Source organism: Cydia pomonella, chromosome 7 (genome assembly GCF_033807575.1).
Source record: "Cydia pomonella isolate Wapato2018A chromosome 7, ilCydPomo1, whole genome shotgun sequence".
Lineage (NCBI taxonomy): Eukaryota > Metazoa > Arthropoda > Insecta > Lepidoptera > Tortricidae > Cydia > Cydia pomonella.
The window spans coordinates 14374570-14394024 of NC_084709.1; the positions used below are offsets into that span (position 1 = coordinate 14374570).

The 19455-nt window shown below is 38.5% G+C and overlaps 1 protein-coding gene across 2 annotated transcripts in view; it reads right to left on the reverse strand.

Annotated features, from left to right (window-relative positions):
• Nucleotides 1-19455, reverse strand: part of LOC133519893 (bifunctional heparan sulfate N-deacetylase/N-sulfotransferase) — a 176807-nt gene that overhangs the window by 67162 nt on the left and 90190 nt on the right. For both annotated transcript variants that reach the window (XM_061854081.1, XM_061854082.1), the window contains exons 2-3: nt 15872-16454; nt 8059-8250 (exon numbers count right to left, since the gene is read on the reverse strand). In XM_061854081.1, the coding sequence (XP_061710065.1) occupies nt 8059-8250; nt 15872-16071 (392 nt within the window). In that variant the 5' untranslated portion in view covers nt 16072-16454. The remainder of the gene's footprint in view (nt 1-8058; nt 8251-15871; nt 16455-19455) is intronic.

The following is a 19455-nucleotide window of genomic DNA, read 5'->3' on the forward strand; positions in this document are numbered from 1 at the left end:
AATTAAGTCGTTTTGACACAAACGAGCACTAATGGAGTACCGGGCGGTAAGATAGCGGGCGGGGCGGCGCGGCGGCTCTAATGGCACTACTAACTAACTAACTGACACCGCAACGACTTGCCGTAAGATAACTTGCGCCTCCTCTCGCCATGCCGCCATGCCACGCCAGGACGCGCTACGTCGCGCCTCGGTGCACTCAGCTGTCACCTTTATACCCATTTACTGCTTCATATTTAACTAGCGACCAGCACTAGTGCGCTTATCTCGCCACTATTTATTCAGGCGCCTGGGGAAGACGCAACACCCGCTCTAAGTTCACCTCGACGAAGCTACAGCTTAATCTTTAATAGCTTCTAATCTATTCTCGTGTTCGTTTAAGATATATTTTATGTTTCGGTCTTATACATCCGTTGATAAGTGAAAAAGGGTAAGTTGGAGTTCTATTTCACCAATAAAGCGATTGTAGGAGCGCTTTAGCAGATACTGCGGTACAGAATTAAGGCGGGAGCAATTTTGTGGCGTGTATTTGCAGACCCCGCGGAAGTGATGGTTAAATAGCGACCAAGCACACGTAGCTTAATGGACGCATGTACAATATGTATATAGGTAGTCACACTCACACGTGGGGAGCGGTTGGTTCCCTCTAATTTCATTTGCGTTTTGTTGCTCCTGCACATACTGCTATATTTTAGTCGTTGATTTCCAAATTGTTGACGTTTCCATTTTACAAACTCAATTATTCAATACAGTTCACAGTATTTTAAGGTTAGGGAGCTGTGACAATATTCCTACCGAAAATGTAAACCTAAATATGACTAGAAGTTTCGCAGTTAATAATTAGGCACCTATTAGTATGTATATGTAGGTATACCTACCAGTGGCAGGGGATCCGTAGAATAGTATCTTTCAATAATCAAATCCAATATGCCAAATTCCGCATTTTGAAAACGATACAAAAAATAGATCGACAAAAAAAATATATTTAATCATAGAATTTGATCCCAAAATTTCACGAGAATCGGTTAAGAATTGCGACTTGTGGGGGAGAACATCCGGAAGGCGGACATACGAAAGCAAAATGCCCGAGTTAAAGTTAAAACGGAGATCTTCGCTAACGCTTCAGTCAATTAAATAAAAAAACAGCCAAGCGCGTTTCGAGCCACGCATAAAGGTGGGTTCCGTGTAAATAAAAAACCATATCAGCAAAAGGACGTTTCTTCCCGGCATTTAGATACATCCTTTTAATAAGAATAGTTTTTTTTTGGGAAAAAGGCAATCAACGGATCAACCGATCGTGTTTAAAACATTTTTTGTGGAAATTTATTTAAGCTATATATTTTTGACTGTTTCATATTTTTATACGCCCTGTTCAAAAGTTAGAGGGTGCGGCGAGCGGCGGGGACATTTTCGACTATGGAAACGTTTGTTTAAAAAAGTATTCAATTAATTAAAAAACTTTTTTTACAAACCTTAACATTCTTTTTGATTTTTATTACTTTTAATTACATTTGTAGACGGCCATATAGAGGTATATATATATATATATATATATATATATATATATATATATATATATATATATATATATATATATATATATTTATAAAATATACTTTTCTCGAACTTGCAATGAAATGTTGAGATGACTTACTTCAAATTAGGTCCGGAAATACTACATATCAGGTGCGATGAGTAAAGATAATCCCATCAAAAACATTTCATGAAAAGTGTTGCCAAGACTAACAGGCGCATAGAGCTTTTACACTAAAAAGATATGAGATCCCCTAGTAGGCACCAAGACTTTTACTTTGTAAGCCCAAACTTTATCAGCTCTAACTCAATAAAGCCAACAGCTTGGTCAAACAGTACGGCTTGGCCGTTTCGTTGCTGTCATATGGACAATCCCGTAATATCATTTTCATAATTTTAAAGACCTATGTTAGGTGCTAAGTTGTAAGTACTTTGTACTACCTATACAAGTCCACCACGGGAGTGTTTATGTGACAGTAACGAAACGGCCAAGCCGTACTGTTTGACCAAGCTGTTGGCTTTATTGAGTTAGAGCTGATAAAGTTTGGGCTTACAAAGTAAAAGTCTTGGTGCCTATCTTACTGGGCACTATACCTAAAGGTTATGGCGCCATTTGCTCGAAATGATGCTGCTATACCTTTGGCCTATGATCTATTAGATGGCGCCAATTTTTGATATTTAACAAATTGAACTCATGTCAGTGAAAGAATAAGGATCAAAGTCAAATGGCGTTCTAAAAGTTTTAATCATGTTTCGAAAGATGGCAGTAAATCTATTGTGGCTTGAAAGTTTTTTTGACAATCCACTTCTATTGCTTGTGTTTAAGTTGTAAGTAAAGTTTGAAAAGTTTACGACAAGAAACAGAGGCAATACTATAGAGGGCGCTACTTGGCTGTTTTACGTGAACCCGGTTCAAATCAGCACTTTCAATTTTTTTTTTATTGTTGTTTTGAAATTAGCATTCCAATCACTGCTACCACACAAAATTTCACGATTCTAGGACTCCACCCGTACCCCCGTTTTAAGGAGTTGCAGGGAGAAAGTTACAGATTTCTCACCAACAGATTTGTTTGCATACAGACTCGACTCTACGTGCCAAATTTCAGCCTTCTAAGACTCCAGGGAGTAGTCTATCTTTTCTATGACACGGATTTCATATGGCTCGGACGGTGAAAATTAAGGTGTCTATAAAATCTAAAGTACAATTGGTAGCCTAATAAAACTTGGTGTTTAAGATAAGTCTACTGACTAGATGGTACCCTAAAAATTTCAGCTCTCTAGAATTATCCAAACCAAAACTACGAGGGTCCGAAAATACGACGAAACGTGCCGAGAAAAGATATGCACTGCCTTTGCCCTTTGTCTCGTCTTGGCGGGGGCTCGGCCGTGCCCACAGATATGTAAAGGAATTTCATACAGCCTTACACACCTAGGCCTGTAAGGTAACCTTCTTTTGTTTTTTTAAACGACAAATTATGGCACGTCTTGGCATTCAACCACAGAAAACCTATAAGCAAAATTCTGCCATTATGCTTTTTTTCTCTTTTTTTCCTACTTTCTTTTTTTCTTTTTTGTGTTTGTTTAATATTATTTTAAGGTTCCTTAAAGGGGAACGAAAATTTGAATATTTTTGCGCTACGACGCACGGTTTAGGAGATATAAGGACAGCCCTATAAGGTTTTTTTTCAGTCATGCAGAAATCTTTATAGGGCTGTATCTCATTTCATCCCTTTACAGAAAACCCGAAAGTAATAATAGAAAAACACGAAAAAGAAAAAAAAGAAAAAGGAAAGAAAAAACAAGCGTAATGGTGTGCGTCGTAGCGCCAAAATAATCACATTTTTGTTCCCCTTCAATACCCCACGCACCTATCGAATATATATGAATAACCTATCACATTAGGACATGAAACAACCGTCATCATCATCATGCATTTTTATTTTTATTTTATTGCAAGTTTGAGAAAAGCACTAGAAAAATCTCGGCGAGAAACGGGGTTGCCGGCCGCGTATCCCTGCCGGCCGCGTATCCCTATCGACCTCGCTACGCTCGGCCGTCTAGTAGGTATACTTGGCTCGCAACCCTTCGTTTCCCGTCCTCTATAGTAATGTACTATTATACCTAGTTTTGAGATAAATCAGATAAATGGCTGTGACATTCGGACAGACGGACATGGCAAAACTCTAAAGAATCCATTTTTGCCATTATGGCTACGGAACCCTAACAAAAAAGACAGAATATTACGAGTATTACTCTTATTCGAATCGTTACGTTGTATAAAAATAACAAAATATTTTCGAAAAGTGCGTAAAGGCGTTTTAATAATGAATTGAAGGAAATTAATAAACTTTTTTTGCTTTTATTACAAAGAAGGAATAAGCTGGGCATTTTTGGATTTTAATTATACTTACAATTAGACGAATAACAAAAATTACGCATCGTGGAAAATTCTAGAGTAAACCGTAGAGATGGAAGTTATCTTAATTTTGTAGTCTCAAGCAGAATACAATATTATATTAACTCTGTTCTCATCGCTATTTTCTTAAAAAAATAAAAGGTTGTAATACACTTCTTTTGAAATGAAATATCTTCGAAATAAGTATATAGCATTACATAATATGCACAGCATTATATTTATTACATTTTAAAACATATTTATCGGGTCTACCGCGGTTCGAATTTATGTGCGGATATAGTGAGTGTCGGGTGTCGGACTATTGACAATAATTAACACATGTGTAGTGAGTGGTATGAAATTGTGATGCCTACCCCAAACTTTTAATAGACTATTCGTCGGGTGAAACCTGCGTCGAAACATCGGAAATAAAGGTAACAAAATGAATTCGCGATAGACCAGGTTTTAAATATGTTTTAAAATGTGTTCAAAACGCCAAAGCTTTAAATGTTATATTTTATTAAATTCCCGAACTCAGGAGTTAGTTTAAATTAGTTTAAACTTTAAATGATAAAAATTCATTCGTATTAATTGAATTGCATTGTCGTGTTGTTTTATATTCCTTGTATAGATGCACTAGGAGTATAAAGTGATATTTCTTAAAAACCTGAATAGGATACGATTTATTCCCATCTCGTTGCACATGTCATTAACGATCTCCGCGCTTGACTAACACAATAAACCCGGGAGTAAACTGATTTTTACCTAACTCGAGCAAAAAATCCACACGAGCAGGAGCGCCCGCGACAGACGGGGGTAAGGAGCTATTAGTATTGAAATAAATATGGGTGGGTTTCACCCTCCCTACTTTTTATTTTTCCGGGCGTTGTACGTCAAGTCTTCAGCATATTAGCTGTCAACGAGCAGAACCGATAGCCTCGGGCGAGAACGTGGAAATAAAACACACAGAGGCGACAAACATCCTCACATAATAGTCGCCGTGCCGGCAAAGCGTGCCTGACAAATATTAGGATAAGACTTTATTGGCTATTCTTTGAAGTGATTTGCCCTTGAAGACACTTATTCTATATTAACTCATTACTTTTCCTTCTTATAATAATACTTTACAGTACATATGGTGCTACTTTATCGCACTAGTGCGAAAATTAGCATATTACGTTACTGTGCCAAACATTTAAAGGGCCATATGTACTGTAAAACGTTGTACGATACATGTGCGAATAGGTAATTCGCAACTCGTTTCGATTTAAAACACTCTCTTCGGTCGTGTTTTAATTCATCGCCACTCGTTTTGAATTTCCTATTTTTCGCACTTGTATCGTAATGTACTATTTCCCTACTTACTTACAAGAATATCAAGATGTAAATTAAATTTATCGCTGTTATTGTTGTATGATAACTTATTTTTCTCTTTTGTTATTCATTAATGAATAGTTTTAAATAGAAGTATTTTATACACAATAATTATGCATGAACTATGATATACCACCACGGCACGATTTCGTACTAAATATGGTCATAGCCATGCGTTAACTCAAATCATGAATGAAAGACTATTTGACTCAAATGTTTTCTTGAGTTAACAAACTCTCAGGAAATGTATGTTAATGAACCGGTGTTATCACATGTGCAGTTAGTTTACTGTTAGTATCAGGTAATCTGATTTTTGTTTAGATAATCGGATGATTGTCATTTCTTCCTCTCATGTGACAAGGGTCATAAAGGATCATACATACACATTATGTTGTATCCTTAACCCCTTAGCAAAGGTAAGAGAAACAAATACACATTTTTACACAACACCGTTACAGACGGAATACACTTTTTCAGTACTCGATACTCAAATAAGAAAATTATGGGTATATACAGGATGATTCAGGAGACGTGAGCAGGATCAAGCCTGCATATTCAGTAAATTATCATTATCAGCAACTGTTTCGTACCAGTATTTGTGAGATTAACGTTAATTTAATTTTTACTGTTAAAAAAAAAGGCTTTTTTTTATTTACGATATTTATGGTCACCCTCTTTGTTTTATCCATAATAAGTGACAAATTGAATGTCATCGAAGAGTGTGGTTACTTTTATAAAATCGTATCTCACTCAAGTGTGACATTTTATTTTCTTCATAATCAAAGTGCTGTCGTAACGATTAAAGAGGTTTTATCTTTGTTAATTAAGTGTTGTAGGGTGTCCATGATTGTAGATAATCAAATTTGTCCTTAACAAAAAGTTAAATAACAGATAAAAAGCGTGATTGTTTTACTCAAATATGATGTTGAACGATTCATTAACATTTATTGATTGTGTAGGCTTAGTCCTGCTCACGTCTCATGAATCACCCTGTATATGTACCCGAATCGTTAACTTTAGTGTAGGTATTGTCATTTTTCTGAAATTTGACCCATAAACACGATTAATATCGGAGTATGAACTTCAATTGTTGTTTAACGCTCAAATTACAGCAAAAGCGGCTAACAAATAAGTAAACAACTGTTATAAGCTCTATGACACAGTATCTACAGGACACATGGGAATATATTGAGGGCGCGTGACGTACAAATAAGAATACACTCGCTGTGACAAGCCAAAGGGCAGCAAACTTCCCCGAGTCCTCAAACTTCTGTATAGACAATAAGTATAGTACGGGGTGGGCAAATAAGAGTGATACACTTTGTTTTTAAATTGTTAATAATATTAAGTGCAAAATGTATTAAATATTTTTTCATAAATATATTATTCAGAGTTGGCAATTGTATACGGAAGATAATTTCTGCCAAATGTCTACCTCTAGCAGCAAGCAAGTTTTTCCCAAATGTTTGTGTTGGTTAAAACACGTTGTTTGCTCGATTGATTTCGAGAAAAAGTGACAGTGATTGGCACCTAAATTCGCCAAATTTTGCAGCTCCTGGCTTATTTCTGTGGGGCTATCTTAAATTACGTGTCTAGTTATGCTAACAAGCTGATGAAATTTATACAGTTAAAACCGACTATCCGACACAAATTTTCTAAGATAATGCCGAAAATGTGCGAAAATATGATGAAATTTGCGATGAAAAGGGCTTACATTTGCCTGCTGTTAGAAGTGCACATACTCGTATGTCAGACATTTTGTTCCGGCCAACCCTAAATAATATATTTTTAAAACAATACTTAATAATCTTTAAACTATACTTCTTATTTGCCCACCCTGTATGGAAGTTTTTTTTTATACTAGACAACAATAGAAAGAAACGGACTTAATTTTCAATGGGCACTGAAGAATAACTAAGAAGCGGTCCGGAAAAAAGTAAAAGTGATTTTCTACATCCGACTATAATTTAAAATAATAATCACTATCTATTATTTGATACAAATGACAGAATAGGTGAATGATTATAAGCAAATCACCGAGGCTTGATTACATTTATATCAAAAATACCTACCTGAAATCCACGTTATTAATTGTGAACAAAACACTGCAAAATCATCTCGGTAGTTTCAGTATGTTTCAGTTGCTAAATATTGAAATACATCTCAAACTATAGTGGGCAAGGTTCTCCGAATCAAGAGGAATATTTCAGCTTTGAATAAGAGTAAATATTTCGGTACAAATAAAGGCAAATTAAATAAATAAATTGTATCCCGTCTTCTAACGGAAACTCGTCAATAAGATCAATTTGTAAGATTTTAGTGTAGATTAAAACAATTATTTAATTCTTAATGTGAGCTACCTTCATGATTGTAACGTCTTTTACAGTACACTTGGTGCTAGGTTAAATGCGATAATTAGCACTTTACGTGCCTATGTCGAAAAGTTAAAGGGTCATATGTACTGTAAAACGTAAGATACACGTCCGAATAGGTAATTCGCAACACGTGTCGATTTTCCAGCTTCTATTTTTCCGGACCACTTTTTATAAGAACTTGGCTCTCTTTACTCGTACTAGACCTGACTGAGTTTGAGATTTAGTAGAATGTAATACGTCACTGAATATGTTACTGGACCGGCGTCGGCCAAAGCAGTGAATAATTAGTTAATTACATTAAATCGTTTGTTGACATGACACCTTTTATTTGCATGTTTTCAGCAGCTCAAGAGACATTATTACACTAAATTGAATATCACTTACCGAATGCGGTTGGCGACAAGTAGCTCGGCGATGTCGCGTCCGAGCCGCGAGTAGGCCGACTCCACGATGACTAGCACTTTGGCGTCGATGCGCAAGCGGGCGTCCGAGCGATGGTCCCGTGCCGCTTCCTGCTGCGAGGCCAGCAGCGAGCACTGGGAGAGCGGCCGCGGTATGCGGTCTCGCCAAACTAGGCTGTTAAAAAATATATATTAGTAGTTAGGTTATCAATATTTTCAAACCTTAACTATTTAAAATGAATTAATCAATAAAACACAGCCTGACAAGATTTTATTGGGCCCGGAGATAGTGTCGCTACAATCAGCTTACATTATGTCATGTTTAATCAAATAAAATGCTTACGACGACCGGTTTGGCCTAGTGGGTAGTGACGCTGCCTACGAAGCTGATGGTCCCGGGTTCAAATCCTGGTAAGGGCATGTATTCGTGTGATGAGCATGGATATTTGTTCCTGAGTCATGGGTGTTTTCTATGTATTTAAGTATTTATAAATATTTATATATTATATATATCGTTGTCTAAGTACCCTCAACACAAGCCTTATTGAGCTTACTGTGGGACTTTGTCAATGTGTGTAATAATGTCCTATAATATTTATTTATTTATTATTTATTTATACTTGCCGATAATAAATACCTGCGCAATAAAAATAAAAGCCAAACACCTACCTAGTCTATTTAAGTACATACAGCCTCCGTTTCTTTCGCCATGCCAATCATTGTCTAGCTTGAAAAACAGCGGGGTAGCTCTATAATAGTCGCCTTAACAACGGTATACCTACAAGTATTAAATCTTTATTACTCAATGTAGGTTAGGAGAAACATAACTTTTCACCCTCTATTAACATTTTTTTCTTAACCATAATCAATAGTTGAGCGTTGAGGAGAAGCGCTTGAAGTCACTTCCGTGGATATTTTTTTACACTTTTAAGGTTTAAATGTTATAGTCGTCGATATTATTATCCGAGCGTAATACAGCAGATCGTTATACACATTGGGACTGCGCGCGACCTCGCATGAATGCGCTTTCAATGAGAGGGCATAGCGAAATTGATCAGGCGTCAATACAGTTAATAAGGCCATAGCATCCCAACTGCATATTAAACCTATCACTTTAAATATGTCAGCAAAATTATGCGTGTAATTAGTAGAGCAAGTTCAAACAAGCTTGGTCACTGACTTTTAAATGAGGACAGTTGATGTGTTTATTTGACTTTGAGTAGAAACTCATTGGCAATTGACTGCAATTACAAATTAGGGGACTTTTGAGAGCAAATAGTTATTTACGAGTTACAATTGAAGTGGATACCGGCATAGTCCCCTTCCAGAGGCCAGATTAAATAAAGTGATCAACTTGTGAAACTCGATGCATAGCCGGGGTAGAATTTTTATTGAAAAAAAGTGTAACAAATTACCCATCAAACAGTTTCACTTTCAAAATTTACAAGAAAATCAATCAAAGACTGCCAAAGCTAAGGCTATGTTTCAAGTTTGAGCCACATCAAAGCACCATTAAGGTTTATCTGAATAGCGTAAAATAAATAAAGGCGGAATTTGTGGAAATATTTATCCTGAGAGGCGGTGCGGTGTGGCGGAGGCCTGCCGTGGCCGAGACTTGCGGCCTCTTTGCTTTAATGAAAGGCTCGTCTGAATCAACCGGGAGGAAACTTTAACGACGACCTGAAAAGAAACATAAAGCCGGGTCTGCTCTGATTAACTAGCTCACACAATGAACCTACTTAGGTATTTGTTTTCAAGTCTTTTCTCATCCATATTTAAGTTTATTATTCTTATTTAATCTTCTAAATAAGAATAATCTCAATCGATAAAGAACGTTAAAAAATATTTAAGAACAATTGGAAGATTTGGAAATTGGAAGTGTGAAACTAAGTAGAACACACAAGTGTAGTTATGAACAGGAAGAGTTTAAACAAACGATAGGGCAGTTAGGCGTAGGGTTGGTGATAAAACAATACGCCTTTAAATCAACGAGTTCTTACTGCTTCTTAGCGAAGCTGCTTCCATTAATTAGTCAGAACACAAGTTTTGCTATAAATTCCACAGACTCGGCAAAACTTGCCGCCCCTGCCCCGCATCTCGGAGAGCAATTTTAAGCCGATAAAATAAAATTTCCTACCATCCTAATTACATAAAATCATGCTATAAATTACTTGGTAATATTCGGCTCGTCGTCCTAATAGCTGTGAAAAGCTGCCAAACAAAGGGCGACAAGGAAGCCTGGCACAAAGTTGAACGCCTTTAATTCTTCCCCGGAGTAATTTCCTGTATTAACTGCCAATTTTATGCATAACAATCGTTATCGTTTTGAAAATGTACTTTGAACCGAACGGCAGTAAAGCGTTTGTTTCAAAAGACTGGTTTCACACGTCCATACCTTGTTACCCGCCGGGCGGAAAAGACTCGTAAAATGGGAGTTTTCTGTACGTTTCCATCGTAAGTTCCGACTAACGCAATACGAGATAAGAAATAAAGAGAAGAAACTTTACGAATAGGAGAACATTTTACCACATCTGACATGCAGGTGGCTACGAAGGTTGAAAATTTCAAGAAAAGGTATACAATCTCGCAACAAATAACGTTGTAATTCGTTTGATCTTAGAAAGAGAATATTTTCCTTCAGTTATTTCCCACAATCATGTGTTTTCATGGATGTTTTAGAGCGATAAGTGCAGCGTCGAACCGAGTCGAATGCCGGTTGCATGTCGGAATTCAGCAGGTGTTGGCTACGATACTGCGGGAATGCTATTTATCGCGTCTTGGGTTGGGGACTTTCCATTTCAATATCGTGAACATGTGAAAGTTATTATTCATTAACGACAATGTGAACACTGAATAACGTGATTATTCGCAAACGTGTCTTACGTACTATCGCGTGTTGCTGATACGTATCACATTCAGTAGGTTTTTAATTGATGTATTAAACACTGCTTTTGTATTGTTAAGTATATTATATATTAATAAGCTTATTAAAGGCTTGTATGAGCTTTTACAAGCTTTTATTGAATAGTATATAAGCATATCCTAGTCTGTGATTATTTAATATTTAATCTTCTACGTAAAATGGGTGTTATGAGTTTAATTATCTTTTTGGTGGAAAAAAGCAGGCGGGATTTTTTACGCATTTTATTTATGGAAATATGTTTTATTAAAATCTGGTACGATATATAACCGACTTTCCCCTAAGTTGGTTTAATACGTAATGTTACATAATATACCTACCTACGTGTTTGGCGTAAAGTTGAATCGACATAATTTAGGGCTAAGTACTTGATATCACTAAATAGTATGAAACAAAGTCGCTTTCCGCTGTCTGTCTGTCCCTATGTATGCTTAGATCTTTAAAACTACGCAACAGATTTAAATGCGGTTTTTTAATAGAGTGATTCAAGACGAAGGTTTATATGTATAATTCATATCCGTGCGGGTCGCTGGTTGGCTATAATCTACACTATCCATACTAGTTACCTCTTCACGCTTTAACCGGTGAACCAATTTAGATTACATTTGGTATAGCTATGATGGTATGAGTCCCGCGGGGAAGGATATAGGATAGTTTTATCTCAAAAATCAAGTCAATCAAGTGAAAGAGGTGGTGCAATTTGCTATAGATGATCATGTCTCCTCCTTCCGCTCAAAACTTGTCTGGTTTCCTATTCGTATTCGGCGCAATATTCGCATGCTCTGCGCCCTCTTTTCTGTTCTTAACGACCCTCAGTCCCCCGAATATCTAAAATCTTTCTTCCATTACTATGGTGTCTCTCGTGTCCGTCAGATTCGCTCTTCTGGCAATCCATCTCTGTCTATACCATCTAACCGAACTAGTTACATGTCCGATTCTTTCTCTATTCAGGCAGCTCGCCTTTGGAATTTAGACAGTGTCCGAACAGATTTACTTTTAAAAAATCTTTAAGTGAGCGCTTTGCTGGCAGTACTGGAAAATCTTAGTGTTTCTGCTTTGTGAGTTCATCTGATTTCATATATATATGTGTGTGTGTGTGTGTGTATGTATATGTAAGTATATGTATTTGTATCAATATTATTTATATATATGTCTGTTTATGTTTCTGTATTTCTTATGATTGTATTGTGTCCGTACATGTACCTAATTGTATCATCTATACTTCATGTTTTTGCACCGCCTACAACTTATCTGCTTTGCCTAAAGGTTGACTGGTAGAGAATACCTTACGCATATTGTACAGTGTGTTTTCTTATGTGCAATAAAGATTAAATAAATAAATAAAATATAAGTGGTATACAGAAATATTATTTCTACGCAGGCGAATTCGCGGGCAGAAACTAGTGATTAAATAAAAAATAATCATCCAATGAAATCCTCTCCAAGTATTACATTTTTGTTTCAAAATATTTTAAACTTACATACCTAATTGAGTAGATATTCTTTGTACACATGAGTATTACCTACTAATTACAAAAGAAATCTATTGACAGAAATAGAACGAGGAAGTGTAGACGGAAATCGCACAGGGGGACCGTGTCCGCCTCCGCGACAACTTCCCATATCGACGATGCTAGGGCACCGAGCGACGCAGCGGGCGTGTTTATACATTATTAACGAACTACCGCACTACGACCAGAAACAAGATCCTACATCGATTATTCTCGTTCTTTGCATAAATATATCAACTTAAATGTGTTTTTAACTCCACTTATGCGCGGATTACTGTTTATTTATTAACAGAACGCAAACGGAACAGAATAAACGCTAATCCCTCGGTAGACGTAGCGTACTGACCGGTATAATTCCACATTGATTCGATAAAGCCACGAAAGTAAATTGAATTCTGTGCGAATGACGCATAATTTAAACTAGAGTAATTAATTATGTTCTGGGCGGCTTTCCCGTCATTATTCAAGAGGCTTTCGTATTTTATATTAAACCGTTGGACGGGACAAAACGCATATTTCGTATTTTTTCATGTCTTTAAATTAGTGTAAGTTCGTATTTTTTTAAATTTCAGGGAAACTAAATTTTAAAAAGATTTAAAAATAGTTCATTGAAATATTGCCTCTAACCTTTCTTCTTTTGTTCACAAAGAAATGAAAAATTCATAACGTATGTATAAGCTCTATATGTTTTGTCGTTATTTATGTATAAAAACCGACCAAGTGCGAGTCGGACTCGCGCACGAAGGGTTCCGTACCATTATCTATAAAAACTGCAAAAAAAATTACGTTTGTTGTATGGGAGGCCCCTTAAATATTTATTTTATTCTGATTTTTAGTATTTGTTGTTATAGCGGCAACAGAAATACATCATCTGTGAAAATTTCAACCGTCTAACCATCAGGGTTCATGATATACAGCACGGTGACATACGGACGGACGGACGGACGGACGGACGGACGGACGGACAGCGGATTCTTAGTAATAGGGTCCCGTTTTACCCTTTGGGCACGGAACCCTAATTATAAGTAAAATAAGTATGTATATTTATATGTATGTATGGTATGTTATTGAATTATATTTGGTTGTTGTTGTTAAAGTAGCACCGCCCACAATCTCTCTGCTTCGCCTAAATGTTGACTGGTAAAGCATGCCTCATGGCATTAAGTCCGCCTTTTGTACTATAAGGTTTCTTTTGTGCAATAAAGATTAACTAAATAAATAAATAAAAGCTTTGAGTGAAAAATTCCGCTTCTGTAGCAAAATCGCCTCGAGTGTTCCAATTGCCTGTAAATTTAATGACCTACAACGTGCTGTAACCGAATTTCACTATCGATCCAATCAAAGCTCTATCCTATCACGTTTTGCTCTTCGCAGCGATCAATTATGAATACGGATTCAGGCATCATCGCCACTTAGACCTCGAGCATGCCGAAACAGGATTAGTTTTTGATATATTATAAGAAAACCTCCTTAAACTTTAATAAAGCCAAAGTTATCCAGAGTTAAATATTTGGTAAAATATTTTGATATGTTCCCAAAAAAATGTAGATATTCATGAGATTAAGAATATATGTATAACCCTAGTGTTCCTAAAGACTTTTAGCCCGATATTTGAAGTTTCCGTGTTCATTTTTTGAGCTGGCTTAATGGAGTAGAGTTCAAAGCTAGTGATTTCAATAAAGCCGAAGTCTTAAGAAAAACTACAGGTAGCCTTTTTAACACATTCGCTACCAACGTACACTACGGCTACACTCGTAGCCGATCCCAGTGTTTTCCCGCATTGTAGAGGAAACCGACTACGAACAGAGAACCCGCCGAGCGGGTTCCCGGTACTCAATGTGTTAAGGGCTCAAGCCTTTTGTAAAGGTTAAAGCTCCTTTAGCCTTTTAAAAAGTCTTAACTTTTATGAATGTACAGTCTGTAAGGAAGGCGACAGTCGTAGAATATATCGGTTCCCATACATTCCACGACTCATAAAGGTATCATATCTTTATAAGCTACATCAACGATCGTAGGTCAATCTTATAAACATATGATACCTAGTCATATATACCGAATGTAAGCTTACAAAAAGCACCCATTTAAACTGGTCGATGAGAAACTATACCTCTCGCGTCGCATGATGGTTCTTTTTTAGGGTTCCGTAGCCAACTAGGAACCGTTATAGTTTCGCCATATCTGTCTGTCCGTTCGCGGCTTTGCTCCATGATCGTGAATGCTAGAAAGCTGCAATTTGGCATGGATACATAAATCATGGATGTCGACAGAAGTAAAGAGAAGTAACGAGTAAAGAAAAAATATTTTTTATCATACCTCCCATACAAAATGCTTTTTTTTTTTCGCTTTATCCCAATGGTGTGGGATATTATTGGTCTTCAAAACGATTTAATCTCCATAACCCTTTTTTGGATTAAGTGAAAATCCCCCCTCCCCCTCTCCCCAATAACTTTTGAACCATGCGTCCACAAAATATGCAAAAAAAAAATCGTACAATTAAAGCTTAAATACTTTAAATGAAAACTACAGCGACAATGGTAGGTCCAGCCGTTATTGAGTTACTCGTATTGCAAAAAGTCTTCTCTTCTTATCAAAAAGTCGTACAAAGCGCTGCGAAAAGTACTCCTTTAATATGCTTGTAATGTACATTATACTTACTATAAGCCCCCGTTTAGTCTATTCTGACAGAATGGTATCTACGGAACCCTACACTGAGCATAGCCTGACATACTCATGACCGATTTTTTTAATGGAGTAGCTGTCAACGTAAAATATTTGTAGACATTTTTTGGCATTCTAGCACAAGTGATTTAAGTTGAATCAGTGTCATGGCAAACTAATTTGAAGCTTTAATTCTATTGAATTGCCACCACACCAACAAACGCGTCGACTTTACTTATTCGAAAATTTTCAGCTTTGGTTACATTAGGCTTTGAAAAAATGTCGAGTCTCAATATTTTGATAAAGAGAGACGAGGCGAGCCGTAAAAAACGAGCTAAAGGGCTCGAGTCATTTGGAACACTAAATAACACTATGCGCACAATTCAATACCTATAATTAAATTTTTACCCTCGATATTGAACGGTTTCAATTCGCTAGATGATTATTACAAAGCGTCAACATTGATTATTGAGTTGTCATTGTGAAAAACGGGTGGAATTTGACAGTCCAACGCAGTGGACTACGTTGCAATGCAGTGTGGCTGGAGTGCACCAGAACGCAACCTCGCGCGGCGATAAAATCAGTATCGTTCGGAATATTTGGCGCGCTAGCGTTGCCAACATTTTTTGTTTTGATTTTTTCCCCTGTCCAAAGCTCGTATATGACTGGACAAATTGTAGTTTTAAATTAATATAAATAAAACTTACCTTGTCAACGGAGCCGTCACATAATATGTATAGAAGAATATTGTGAGGACGGAAAGCAGCATGACGCCGGCAACGCATTTCCTCACGTTGACGTGGCTAGCCAGCCAAAAGCAACAACGCGGCGCCGAGCTCTTGTGGGCGTGTGCGTATTCGCCGCACTCCAGCAACGGCGCGCGCGCTCCTCTATTCTCACCACCCATGCTTAAACCTACACACACTATATGTACACAGAACAGTAACACTTAGGCCTCTACTACACTGTAAAAATGTCCCCAACTATCTATCTTGGAACCCGAACGGCTGGGTTTGTCCTTGGTGGTGACGTTTTTTGTCGCCACTTTCCGTGTTTCCACATTTCATAGCGTCGTGACAGTGAAGCAGAGCGCGGTTGCGCGGGTAGTTGGAGTGTGCGTGCGCGATAAACGGCCATGTCGTGGTGACCAGCGCAGTCTCCGTTTTAAAATGGCCGCCGGCGCATTATGGCGGGTTGTGCTCATCACGGCGACGGCGTGCTCCACTGGGCGAGCTACGGCATCCGTCCTGGCGATCGGCCGGCGCAGTTGATCGCGCTCATTTGTTTTGCCTGCAACAACAAAAATTTAATGTTAGGTCTATGTACAATGCTATCGCTATATAAAGATAAAATGGACTCTTCGCCTGTATACACAAGTCGACATTCCCATTTGGAGTTTTGAGGGCAAATCTGTAGTAGTTATTATATACGCAATGGCGTGCAAAAGTGTCAAATTAATTTGATTATTAATTCTATTTCGATTAAGTGAAGTGAAGATACGAACTGTTCTAAACATTTTAATCAAAAGTTATTACTCCCCTGTAGTTTACAGACAAACAGTTAATAATGGTAAGTGTTAAAGCTTTTAATAACGGAGCTCCATTAGACAAGAGGCTCAATATCAGAAAATAACCATCAGCAATCAATAACAATCATCGTAAACAGAAAAGAAAAGAGAGTTCTTAGAAAAGTTCTTAGACAGATTTTAACTCAATTGAGATGCTAATATTTTTTCACCGTTAATACATCTAAATATTTTTAATGAATTTAAATTATCGTTACCTATCAAAAATATACGTTAGTAAACACTGTACCCTCGCCATGAGTTTCAACGCGGCCTTAAACGCTAGCGACTGCGTCAAATCAACTGCAGTGCATCTCTTGCACCAATATTAGTACGAGGGAGCTACATTAAGTTTAATTTACGTAGTCGCTAGCTAATATGTCAATGTCCAATTCATGGTAACAATGCTGGTCGACTTTGAAATAGGATTTTACCTTCGATATAACCGTATATTTTAAGTATAAAAATTTTAAGGTTTTATGACATCTGAGAATTCTGGCATTTAATTTTTTTTTTTTTGGCTCCGTGGACATTTATTAATAGATTTATTTCACAGATATTACATAATTAATAACAATAAACTATAAATAAACTTAATAATAATAAAAAAGGCTACAAATAAACTTAAAGTAAATAAAAAACGTCTCCCAAGTCGCTGCTGATGGGCAGTGTGCCCAGAAGGCTGGCCGCATTGCCACGTTGGATGGCAATGCTTATCCTTTGAGCAAAATACTGGCCAGCCCTCTGGTCACCTGTGGCATCTATAAGGCGCGACGCTAGGTCCTTGTAGAGCCGACGGGCGCTTGGCCCCCACGGCCCCAGCGTTTCGACCCCAAACGCCTCGAAAATGTAGCTACTGACGAGGGTGGCGTATTTTCGGCGTTTGAGGTCTTCGGCCGCGGACGCGGCACGACCAGCACCACTGCTGGTACCCGGAAGGTGGGACGGCGCGAGAGTGTCAACGCATGTGGCATCCCAAACTAGAGGCCGTCCCAACTTCCAAGGCACCAGAGTCATACCGTCGGGCCTCTTGCCATCGTCCCTTGCCAAACCGACGGGCTCCAGTATGGCCGGAACTTTGACACTGACAAAGGCCCTTCGGATGACATCGTTGATGCTGGCGTGTCGGGGTATGCGGCCGGCGCTTCTGCAACAAGAGAGTCCATGGTGACCATAACTATCCACCATGGCACCACAACGGCAGCGATGGGGAACGTTCGTTATAGTCCCTAAACGCAAACAAGCTGCCAGTCGAAAAGTGGAGTTGTCGATTAGGGTGCCTATGGATGGTGAAGGTAGAGCTTGCAACCACAGTCCCGACTCCCACTCCGCAGTGGCAAGAAGACGAGCTCGATCTGCCGTACCAGTTGACGTATCAACAAGACTATTCCGTACTAGACGGCAGAGCGGCTCGTCCCACTGCCTCTGCGAGCAGGGATTGGAAGGTGGATCTGTGTTGCCACAGGTTAGTGACCAAACATTCCTGGCCTCGGTGCAATGTGCTGCCTCTATGGCCCCGAGAGAAGGGGTTAAAATGCTGTCAATTAGGTTTTGAGCACTATGCACCGAGGACAAGAAGGCTGGCAGCGAGACACTAGAAATTTTGCGGATACCCAGGCCACCGTGCCGGATAGGTAGAGTAGCCTGGGTCCAAGACCTTTCTTCGAAACGTATATTGAGGACTGATGACAAAGTGTCCTCAATTAGCGAATCTAGTTTAAGGAGTAGGCTGGGATGCTTCCAGAGGTGACTGCAGCGGAGAACGTAGGTGAATTTGGGTACAAAAAGGCAGTGACGAATGATGGAATAGGCGGTATGCACGTTGATTTTCAAAAGACGTTCTGAAACAGAACTGAAATTTTGAATTTTGTCATTGACATATTCGTCGAAGGATTGGTCTAAAATAGGGCAGCCGAGGAGGTGAAGCTCATTTTCGCTGGTAATTTTGATTCCGGGAGCTATCAAGGCAAAGTTATCCGCTATGCTTTGACAGTCAAGAGACGAGTTCGAGATAAATAGTTCGCATTTAGAGAAGTTTAAAGTTAAGCCAATAGTTTTTAGGTCGGATGTTAGTTTCTGTAAGTCGGCTAAAACGGTGCAGGCATCACCTCCAAGGGTTCCGTCGTCGAGGTACCAGATATTTAATTTAGAATTTAATTTTTTTATGATAGGATGGATGGCGAGGCTGAAAATGGCTGGGCCTAGGGGATCGCCCTGCTGACAACCAACAGAGGAGGCCAAAAGATTTGTTTTATATAAAAGTTTAGTAGGTGAACTGTAACATTGCCACAAGAAATTGTATGTTTCGGGAATTTTTTCTTTGATTTGGGTCAGCAGGGCGCCTCGGTCCACGGAATTGAAAGCATTTGTTACATCCACCTTCAGCAACACTTCGCCCGCCCGATGCTCCACGTAAGTACGCACGGCGTGGACGGCGGCTTCACAACCGCTTTTGGACCCAAAACCCAGTTGAATAGGACTAAATTCATTACCCAATTTTGCAAGGATGGCACGGCAAGCTAATTTTGCAGTGAGACGCCGAAAAGTGGATCCAACAGCGATTGGACGTATGCCACCGTCTTTTTTTTGTAGGGCGCAAAGGTTGGCACCGTAAAGAATGTCGATAACGTCTGTGGGTACTTCTCCTCGCAACATAAGGTTTACGAGTGACGTAAGCTGTAAAAGGAGCTCGTCACGCGTTCCGTTGCAGTCGCTACTTAACACGTC